Source organism: Corvus hawaiiensis, chromosome 20, assembly GCF_020740725.1.
Source record: "Corvus hawaiiensis isolate bCorHaw1 chromosome 20, bCorHaw1.pri.cur, whole genome shotgun sequence".
In the NCBI taxonomy this organism is placed as follows: Eukaryota; Metazoa; Chordata; class Aves; order Passeriformes; family Corvidae; genus Corvus; species Corvus hawaiiensis.
In genome coordinates this window covers 2,374,690-2,385,331 of record NC_063232.1, presented here as the reverse complement: position 1 = coordinate 2,385,331, position 10,642 = coordinate 2,374,690, and the positions used below count along the sequence as shown (strand labels likewise).

Below are 10,642 nucleotides of genomic sequence, written 5' to 3'. Positions count from 1 at the left end.
CTCAGCACCGCGCACCTGCGGAGGAGCGGCGGGCCCGGCGGGGCGGAGCGGCCGCGAGAATGAAACAGGCGGGAGCCGGCAGGACTTCTCCGAGTAGATTTTTTTTTTATTGAAAGATGTGAGAATTCATCAAAACTGAACAGACAGATACCCGAGTAACCAGCACGTTGCAAATCATGTATCTTTTTATTTTAAAACAAATATAGAGCACAGTCCTGTGATATTTAAATTTATTATACTTTTTTTTTTTTTGTTCTGAAGTGAAAAATAAAAACCTGAGGTTTATTCCTGCATTTTCTATACCCCGCACTGTAGCAATATTTTAGTTACATTTTGGATTCGTTAGTTTATTTTTTTCTTGCAAAAGTCCGTTAAAGGATTGAAATCTTAGTTTTAATGACTCCAAAAATTGTTTTATCAGTGGCACATGATTGTCCTAGAGAACAGGCGGGATAAACAATATTTTAAAACACAGAGAAACCGATATCTCCTTCAATCACAAAGAGCTAAATAGTTTTCATTTACAATATATATGTTCATGTAAAATGAAAAAAAAAAAAAGAAAAAACTTAAATGCAAGGAGTTAAACTCTAAATATTATGTACACACCAATGTACAACTCTGAATAAATTAATACCAATTTGCATATTCTGGGATCCTTATAGCTTATTTACACAAATTACCATTTATTTCATAAATATCTGCCCAGGTACCCACGAGGCTCCCCCCGCCGTGCCCGCCCTGCGCGGCGGTGGCTGCCGAGGCGGTTTGGTTTCCATCTTCTGTTTCTTATCTCTTTTTTTTTTCTTTTTTAATTACTTTTTCCTTCCCCCTCCCCTTGCACAGATGAGGGTTTGGCCCCTCTCACCCCCCCACCGAGGCAAGGGCTGGGGCTGCCCCGTCCATCAGGTGTCTCAGCACCAGCTCATCACCCTCCTCCGAGCTGCCCAGTACCCGAAGCGGGGAATTGAAGGGGTCCTGGGGGCTCCAGGGCCTCGGTGGAGTGAGGGGAGCCGCTCCCAGCCCCACAGACGAAGGGGTGGGCAAGCCCTGCGCTCCAGCTGCTGCCTCCTGGCTCCTCTGGGGTGGTGGGTCCGCTTGGTCTGTGAGGTTCGTCCCTCTGCTCCAGCACCCTGCTCCCTGTCTGCTCCCACCCCTCGCTCCACAATAAATATTTATACTGTGCTGTACAAAATACCAGTGCTTCTCGCCCTGCCGGGAGGGCTCGCTGCCCACCCCGCCGGTCACTTTGGCGACTCCCTGCCGGGTGACAGCTCCCGCTGGCTCTCCAGCCCGCTCACCAGTCTCTGGATGTTCTGCAGTTCATTGAGGGACTCCTTCAGGGAGCCTTTGGGGGAGGCAGTGGGGCGCTGGCTGCCCCCCTTGTGCAGGGGCACCTCGGGCAGGGGACTGGATTCCCGGCTGCTGCCGGCCTTGGAGCCCTCGGAGCTGGGATTGAGGCTGGTGGGCAGGCCGGTGGTCAGCAGGTTGGTGCTGGGCGGGATGGTGACCGGGAGCTGGTAGGGGCTGAAGCGCAGGCGGGGCCGGCTGCTGCCCAGGAAAGGGTTGCGGGACAGCGGCCCAGCGGCGGCCGCGCTGGTGGCCGGCATGGCCGAGGCGGCCGCTGCGGCTGCTGCCATGTAGGTGTAGGGGTAGGGGAAGAGTCCGCCGAAGGTGGGCATCGGGATTCCCTGTGGAGAGAGAAAGAGGGGTCAGAGCTGTGCTGGCGCTTTGCTGCATCTCCTCTCCTGCCTGCCCTCCCAGCTATGTTTCCTCAAGAAAGCCAAGGCAAATCTGGAACAGCCAGTGTCATCCTAAAAACAGAGTGTGGGGATGTCCACGTGTAACAGGCTGAGGGAGGTGGTAGAGCCCCATCCACCCCATCCCGACCCAGGCTGGTGACACCGAGCACAAACCCCTCTCTGAGATATACCCTGTCCCCTCCTTGCACACTGCATGTCCTTGCCTGTGCAGCATCACAGCCCCTTAACCACATTAAAACACATTGTTAAGCAGAATCGATAAATTAGGGGAGTTCAAAGACATCTTTATGTATTTCATCAGAGGGGATGGGAAAGGCAACACCAGCACAGGCATTGTGGGAGCTGTTTCAGAGCTGACAGGAAGACAGGGAGCTGCTGGATGGGGACAGCCAGGTCAGGCAGGGCCACAGCTCCTGACTCTGCCTTTGACTGTGGAGGAGCCATAGCAGCTGCAAAATAATCAAGATTCCTCCTCAAATCAACCCTGAAGCCACCTTCAAAATGTCCCCCACGTTCTGCCTGTGCCACATCTGATAACATGTCAGGGGTGTGTCACTCCCTTGTCCCCATGGGCTGCAGAGGGCCTGGGGGAGGCTGAGGACACCAACAGCTCCTTCCCTGCAATGGGGCCACCCTGCATGTCTCCACACTGGGGGTGACACTGGCCAGGCCTGAGCTGCATCCCCAAAGTGCTCCGCTCACTCAGGGAGCTTTTTGGGAAGACACGAAGAGGAGATTCCAGGGCCCAACTGGGCAGCAGGGATAGGGACAGGGATGCGGGGCAGGAGCAGGGCCTTACCTGAGAGGCCAACATATGCTGGGAAAGGTGGAAAGGGAAGGGAGTGGCCGTCCCTGCCGCGCCCGGGGCGGACGAGAGGGCTCCATTCTCCAGGCTGCCCCCACCGGTCACAGAGGCCAGCAAGTGTCCCATGCCCATGGCAGAGAAGGCGCCGGGGGCCATGGCGAACTGTCCCGGGTGGATGAAGAGGGGCTGCCCAGCGCCCAGTGGGCTGAAGAACTGCTGCCCGTGGAGGCCGGAGAGAGCCAGGCTCTGCAGGTGCCCGGCACTCAGGTGCGGGGGACTGTCCGTGTGCACCATCAGCGGGGCGAAGGCCTCCTTGCCCAGCCCGCCGCCCTCCGTGTCCTTCTTGCCCGGGTCCGTCTCTTTCCTCCGTCCTTCCACCTTGTCCTTCTCCAGACTCCGTGTGCCGAACAGGCCCTCGCCAGGACCCTCCCGGGGGGATGCACCATCCTTGGCTTTCTCTGGGCTGTGCCTCTCCTTGCTTCGTTCCTCCAGGCACCGGGGGCTGCCACGGGGCGTCCCGTCCTCCCCGCTGGGGCTGGCTGCTGCCACCGGCCGCTCCTCAGGCGCCTTCTCCACCTCCGCGTCGCTGTCAGCCCCTGGCTTCTCCTCTGCAAGGGGATGGAGGGGCAGAGGGTCAGAGCAGAAGCACCCAGGGGAGGTGAGGAAGGGGTCACTTGCAAGAGCCCTGGTGTCAGGGAGAGGTTGTGATGGCGAAGCCGTATTGTTATTAATGGGAGAGACTCATTTTGGGGGCAGAAATGGGCCCTCATGCTATGGTCGCTCTGGGGAAAGGGGATTAACAACAGCAAGTCCTGTGGCTGTGCTAAACAGGAAAAACATGCTTGATGGAGAACCAGAATCTATTACAGCATCGCTCTTGTTAGCTGCAAACTCCAAGCGGGCTGCAGAGCGGGGATGAGGAGAGCAGGCAGCGGACAGCGCGGGAGGAAATGGTCCTGCGTATATTTAATTACGTGGAGCTGATCACCAATGCGCTGTGGATTTATTCCAAATGTGCAGGTTGAGACAGGTTAAAGAGGCAGTTTTAAAGCAGGGAGTATGGTACAGACTTTCCAAAAAGGGGCTTCAATTTAAAAAACCCCATTGAGCTCTCAGAGGAGGAAGGGGGATACGAGGCGAGGGGCTGGCAAGGGTGAGGGGAGCCGAGCCCCTGCTGGAACGGCTGCACTAAACGAGAAAAGCCTTTTGGTGCGGGTGAGGTGAAGCTCTGCAGGCTGGGGCAAATATTCGGGGAAGCCTTTGAAAGTGGAGAGGGGTGTAATAAACCCTGCCTCCAGCTCGGGGTGGGGGGTTGCAGTTTTGATAAAGGTTTGCAGGGAATCAAGTTGGTGAAAAGTTTAAAGAGCAGATTGATAGTGCGGCAAGACAAAACCCAGCATCGAACAACTGCAATGTAGGAGCTGCTGGTTTACTTTCATTTACCAGCTTGAAGCACTGGAGTTACAACATTTTTTCCTCTTTCAAATGCATTAATTTTTTCTTTTCTTTTCTCTTTTTTCTCTTTTTTTTGGGGAAGTGTGAGATTCCCATGGAAGGCAGGGCACGCACCGGTGAGGAGCCGGGCTAACGTGGCAAGCACATGGGCTGCTTTGCCATTTCTTCTTGTATCATATAAATACAAGATGTCAGGTGTATAGAGGATCAAATATATATTCAAGATAAAATATATAAAGAGAAAAATATTTCAACTCGTGAATGCCATTTGCGTTTGCTGTTTTTGTCCTTTCAACCCTTGTGCTTCCCTGCGCGCATCCCCGTCTTTATTTTCCCCGCTGTTTTGCCTCAGTGCCCCCAGGAAAACAGCACGCAGCAGCCCTGAGGGAGCAGAACCGCGACTGTCTGGGGACATCTGGGGACATTTGGGGACCGCGACTCCTGCGTTACCTCTGCCGCTGCCCTTGAGGCGCAGGGGGCTGGGGAGGGCACCCACGGGCGAGTGGAGGGCATCGCGCACGGCCGAGGGCTCGCAGGAGGAGGCGTCTGACTCGCCGCCGTCACGGTCGGGCTTGCAGGGCTCCTCGTACATCCGCAGGGACGGCAGGGACAGCTGCTTCCTGCGGGCGAGAGGCAGCGTCGGGCACCGGCCGTCCCCCCGCGGGCACGGAGCCGGGGGAACAGGCGCACCCCTTACCTCTTCTCCCGCCGGCCATTGCCCGTGTCCCGAAAGCCCTTGGCGAAGGGGTTGTTATCGATTTTCAGCTGGGTAATCTGTGAGGGCGGAGAAGGAGAGAGAGGGCGGCGTGAAGCCCTGGCCGCTCTCCCCAGCAGCCGTCGGGGAGCCCGGGGTGCGCGGCGCAGGCTGCGGAACCCGCGTTAACACACCGCATGCTTTATTAAAAATGATGCTGAGGTTTGGGCTTGAATTATTAATAGCGTCTTAATGATAGGAAGTTATTTTTCACGGCCCCCCGGAGGGAAGATGGCGACTGAGCTGCGCGGCGCTGGTTAAAAGCTATTCTTATCCCTCCCTGCCACGGGCTGCTGGGGCCGGCGACATCAGGGCGCTCAATAATGCATGGCTCTGAAACACGGCCCCGAGAGGGGTGCTGGAAAAGGCCCGGCTGCCCGGCCCCGCCGCGACCCCCGGCCCGAGCATCCCCCGGCCCGAGCATCCCCCGCCCGACGGGGCCCACGGCCGGCGGCCACCCCGCGCAGCTTGCGGCGGGCGAGCAGACAAAGTGCTCTTTAATCGATTGTGACTCTTCGCCATAAACTTTACGAGGGAAACAAGCCCACCAGGACCCTCAGACAGAGCTGTCAATTAGCATCAGCAGCCAGGGGTGGAGGTGGGGGTCACCTTTTGGGTTAAAACACACACACTACTCTTGGAAGGGGATGGCAGAGGCTCTCTGCTCCCCATCGTGCTCTCCTGGCTCTGCCTGCTCACAGGGTGACACTTGCTAAATCACGAAAGCAACTAAAATTAGCTTATCTGGCTCTATTTTTTGGCTCCTCCAGAGCCCTGGGCACCTCCTCGGTGAGGCTGCCCAGGCCTGGTGCTGCTCTCCACAGCCTGGGCCTGCAGCAAAGACTTCCACAGCCCAGAAAGGTGCAACAAACTCCATGAGGGAATTATTAATAGTAATAATAGAAATACTGACAATAGCATTGATATTAATACTAAAAATAGCAATAATCATACAAGCAGTATGAGGGTGCATCCTACTCTGAGGGCTTGAGGTTTAACCTTTCTCCTGTTGCTGCCTTTTGGCCGCTCTGCCCTGAAATATCCTCACGAACACGCACACACACAAAAATACCCTGATCCTGGGTAGGGGATGGAACAGGGGTGATGGGACAGGGACAGTGAGAGGGCAGGGAGAGGCACAGGGGCTGCCTGGCCATACCTTGTCATTCTGGTAGGCAGTGACGGCGATGAAGTCGGTCTCGGGGAACACGTAGGTGCGGAAGGTGCTGTAGGGCAGCTTGAGGATGTCGTTGGCCCGGACTATGTGGAACCTGGGCTGGTACTTGTGCATGGAATTCAGGATGGTCTGGGTGGGCGAGAGAGCACAGCCCGCGGCTGCCATCAGCCCCACACTCTGTGGGACACACGCATCCAGCTCCCTCCCTAAAAAAAGCCCTTTTCTCCCGAAAACAACCAAAAAAAGTGCACCCCACAAATTCACTGGCAGATGCCAGAGAGGAGGATTTCTTTTTTCTGTTGTTGATGCCATTGCAGGATCTGTCCCCAAAGAAGGAGGTCAGGGAACGCAGGCACAACAGCATCTTTGCGGGTGTTAAGCACGGCAATAAAGCAGCAAAAGGGATCTCCCTGTTTTATTACAGCCCTGCAAACGCGAGGCGACTTTTTGACAAGTTTCTCACCGCTTTTCATATTTCCGTCCTTAAAAATAAATTACTATCCCTCACCACCACAAAAAAAATAATGTTAAAAGGCTCTGGGTTAGTGTCGGGGGCGGCAGGAGACGGTGCCAGCCCCAACCAGAGCCTGCGACCTGAAAGGAGCGTTTCACCACGAGCCATAGCAAATTTATGTCTCGGAGCAACGTTGCAGAAGGAACAGCCTTTTTTTTTTTTTTTTTCCAACCAGGTGTCTGAAAGCCTCGCCAACACTCAAAGCCGTTCTCTACCCTCTCGTTTTATTTTTTGAGTTTGGTTTGTTGGGTTTTTTTTTTTATAAAACCCGAATTCCCCGCGATTTGGCTGAGGATTTTTGGAAGCGGCTGAACACCCCAAGCCGCGCCCCTGGGGCCGCTCCGACCCCTTGCCCCTCGCTGCCTGTTTTCCTGCTCGATAACGTTGAAATAATTCCCCAACCTGCTGTGGTCGGATTGAAATGTAGAATTCACTGCCCAGAATTCGTAGAGGAACGGCGAAAGCTTGAGTAATTATTGTCAAATAACGTCGGCCAAATGCCTAAATAATTATCACTTCATTTCGGTTTAGAAGGTAATAAAAAAAATCCCCCCCCTTTTTTTTTAACCCAAGCAATAATCACCTGCTGATGAACTGTCGGATCGCTGTTCTATTGATATAATCTAGACGGGATTTATCATGAAAATGGTGCAAAAAGTCTCATTCAGGCGTGCAAATCTGAATTCCTTTAAAAAAAAATAATCATCCCTCTCTGACCAGATGGGCACTGGCTAAACCCTCGTCTCCCAGATTTAACAGAGTCCGGATTTTGGACAACGACAGATACCAGAAATCTTTAATTGAAGGAGGCAAACCGTTAAAAGCACTGAACCAAACTAGTTTTTCATCAGTACAAAAAAAGAGGTATTTTTTAGACTCCTTCTCTATCGATTTACCTTGCTGGCTATAAATAACCCCGCAATGTATTATTTAACAAAGACGCTGTTTCCTGCCTTAAGAGAAAAAAATAAAAGCGAGAGAGAAAAAAATTTAAAAAAAAAAAAAAAAAAAAAAAAGAGAGAGTGGAAAAAATAGAGAGGGGAAAAAAATAAAAAGAGAGGAGAAAGTTCTCCGGGAGTCGCGGAGCTGCTCCGCGCTCCCCACCCGAGCGGGGGTCCCGCAGCCCCCGCAGCGCGGCTGCCCCGGGCTCCGCCGGCCCCGGCTCCCCGCTAATTACCGTATCAGCAGCGCGGCACGATGAACTTTCCCTTTATCGCCCTAAATGCTTGCTCAGAGGAAGGAGAGCTGGCTGGGGCGCTGGGATTTCCCCCTCCGTGCATTCCCGCAGGATCGCGCTCCCCTCCCGTTCTGACCCTGCTTTCTGCGGGTCTCTGCAAATGCCCAACACTCTTCGCTGTCTTTCTTTTCTCTCTCCCTCTCTATTCTTCCTTTCTTAGTATTTTTTTTTTTTTTGGTTGGTTGGGTGGTGGGGGGTTTTTTTGTTGTTTTTTGGGGTTTTTTTTGTTAGTAGATTTTTGGCTTATTTTTTTTGTTTTGTTTTGCCACCTTTAGGTGATGCAGATATCATCAACAGGGAAATAAAGAGGGGCTTTCAGAGGCAGATGGTCCGGCTGCCAACGACTCCAACCCTTCTCCCGGCTGCGGAAACCCAGCGCAGGTGCCGCCGGCCCCGGCTCCGCTCCCCCCGGCTCGGCCCGGCTCGGCTCGGCCCCGGTGGCAGCGACAGCCCCCTGTCCGCCCGCCGCCCCGTCGGGGCTTCCCCGGCTGCAGCCCCCGCACGGCCTCGGCTCCGCACATCCACCTCCCTAAATTCCTCTCCCCACGGAGCCTCGCAGGCTGGGAAGAAGCAGCAGGACCGGCCGTGGAGGCCGGGGATGCGGGAGCCAAGGGAAGCCCGAGGCCCGAGGCAGCCCAACCCTCCTTTTTCCCCCGGAAAACGGGAGCTGCCCCTCGGTGCCGGGCAGGACCAGGGGCTGGGGGCTGAGGGGCAGCCAGGCCACCGCAAGGCCCGGCCAGGCCCCGCCGCCCAGCCCGGCCCAGCTGAAGGAGGCTCTGAGGCCCCGCGGTTCCCCCGGGGAGATCACGGGCAGCCTCCGCACCGGGCAAACCCCGCACCGGGCAAACCCCGCGCCTGCCCGGGGTCCCTGCCCGGTGATCCCTGCCCAAGGGGCTCCGCTCTGCCCCGCAGCCGCACTTACAAAGCCATGCTTATCCGAGATGTTGTTGGTGAGCTTGAGCTTGTGAAAGGCAACAGGTTTGGCCATCCACTGCTCCCCCGTGGCCGGGCTGTCGGGGTGGATGTACATGCGTTTGGGCATCTCCGGGTCGGCCTTTCCAGCCACCATCCAGCGGGAGTTGTGGAACTTGTACCGGCAATCGTCGGCCGCCACTATATCCATCAGCAAAATGTACTTGGCCTTCTTGTCCAGGCCGCTCACCCGCACCTTGAACGGGGGGAACATCCTCCTGCGGAGAGACCCAGAGTGCTACAGGGCTGCCCCCGCCCGCCGCCGACCCCTGACGGCTGCGGCCGCACCGAGCCCCCGGCACCGCCCGGCCCCGGCCCCACCGAGCCCCCCGGACCGCCCGGCCCAGGCTGCTGCTCCCAAACCACCATCTTTTAGTTTAGTTCGCTGAGGATTGCCAGCCTTCCTCACGTGCCCCCTCTTCTCATCCCACGGTGCTGCCCACACCGTGGCAGAAAGCAAGGAAAAAGCTCAAAATACCCATTTCGGGAAATAAGGGGCGAAAACATATCCTTGTTTTCCCCTATTTCTCTGCCCTTCGCCGACCCGCTTGCTCAGCACCCCCGGCTGCCTCCCCCGGGCCCGGGGCCACGGGCAGGGCCGGGGACGACCCCGGACGTGGGGAAAGTTTGGCAGAAGGGAAGGAAGCGGCGGAAACAACGGGAGCGGGGGATTCCGAGCGCTCAATTATCGTGCAAGAATTTAAATTCGGGATCGCGCTCGGAAAAGTAATAATGGGGGGGGGGGGGGGTGGGGGGGGTGGGAGCGGTGACGGGAAAGCTCGGAGAAGGGGTGAAACACCTCCGAAAAACTCCAGGGATCGAAACTCCCCGCGTTAATTCATGGGGACGGATGGGAAGCGGGGTGGAGTGAGGGGCGAGGGCGCTGCGCGGCCGCGCAGGTGCGGGGCGCGCTGGGGGGGCTGCGCGGGGCTGTGCGGGGCCGGCTCTTACCTCCCAGACTTGGTGATCACCATCTCGGTGCCCAGCTTGTGAAACTGGTCCCAAAGCTCTTTGGCTTCCAGCGTTACTTTGGGGTCGTCCTCGACCTCCTCCTCGGGCTCCAGGCTTTTGAGCGAGCGCAGATGGGCGGCTTGGTGGTGGTGTCCCAGGGCCGAGACGTGCAGCCCGGCCTCGGCCGCCCCGGCCAGCCCCGGGTCCGGCATGGGCTTCGCCAGCGCCGCCGGAGGCAGAGCCAGAGCCGGGAAAAAGGACGGCTGGGCGGCTGCGAGGAAAGCGGACATGGGGAAGTCAGCCGGCCGGGGTGCGTGGAAGGGGTGGTAAGCCATGGCAGTCCCTGGGAAGGCTGGATCTCTCATCGGTGCATCCACAAATCCAGGAGAAAAAGAGGGATTCCCTTTACGAAAATGCGTGTGTGTGTATTTGTTGGTTTTTTTTTTTTTCCCCTCTCCTGCCCAGCGAACTCGCTCGAGTCTCTGGAAGAGGAAGGAAAATCAGCAACACACACGCACACACTTTCCAAAAAAAAAAAAAAAAAAAAAAAAAAAAGCATAAAAAAAGAGGCGAAAATCAGCCGATCTAGATTCGGGAAAAAGAAAAAAAGAAAAAAAAATAAGAAGGAAAAAAAAAAAGGAAAAGCGAGGCAGTTCCCGGCTCCAGGGACTCCCGGTCTGCGGAGGGGAGACAGTAGGTCCTTATTTTTTGTTGTTGTTGTTGTTGCAGCGAGGGAGAGCGAGCGAGGGAACGAGCCCTCCCAGGAAAGTCCTTCCCGACACTAAAATAGAAACAAAAGCCGGGTCGGGGCTGCGCGGGGCTGCGCGGGGCGCGGCGGGGCAGGGGCGGCCGCGCTGCCCTCACACCCCCGCGGGCCCGGGCTGCGCCCCGGCGGGGCCGGCCCGGCTCCGCGCTCCGCGCTCGGCGCTGGGGCTCGGGCTGCTCATGGCCAAAGGAGCCGAGTGGGAACGGTGAGATCTTGTCCTGATCTCTGTAAAACTGTGACTATCTCAC

The 10,642-nt window shown here is 56.3% G+C and overlaps 1 protein-coding gene across 1 annotated transcript; it reads right to left on the bottom strand.

The window, feature by feature from the left end:
• Nucleotides 1–82: 82 nt before the first annotated feature.
• Nucleotides 83–10,089, bottom strand: TBX2 (T-box transcription factor 2). Its single transcript, XM_048324829.1, has 7 exons — nucleotides 9,629–10,089; nucleotides 8,628–8,895; nucleotides 5,937–6,083; nucleotides 4,721–4,797; nucleotides 4,474–4,643; nucleotides 2,563–3,176; nucleotides 83–1,691 (listed from the first exon to the last, which is right to left on the bottom strand). The coding sequence occupies exons 1-7, from the start codon at nucleotides 9,991–9,993 to the stop codon at nucleotides 1,245–1,247; spliced, it is 2,088 nt and encodes a 695-aa protein (XP_048180786.1). The 5' UTR covers nucleotides 9,994–10,089; the 3' UTR covers nucleotides 83–1,244.
• Between the last annotated feature and the right edge of the window lie 553 nt (nucleotides 10,090–10,642).

What these genes read in the sequence shown, in the direction of transcription:
- TBX2 (XM_048324829.1), bottom strand. Translation starts at nt 9,993, where the DNA reads ATGAGAGATCCAGCCTTCCCAGGGACTGCCATGGCTTACCACCCCTTC. An exon ending in GTGATCACCAAGTCTGGGAG is followed by an intron (nt 8,896 to 9,628) that starts GTAAGAGCCGGC and finishes GTCTCTCCGCAG; the next exon opens with GAGGATGTTCCCCCCGTTCA. An exon ending in CTGCCTACCAGAATGACAAG is followed by an intron (nt 4,798 to 5,936) that starts GTATGGCCAGGC and finishes CCGCCCTCACAG; the next exon opens with ATTACCCAGCTGAAAATCGA.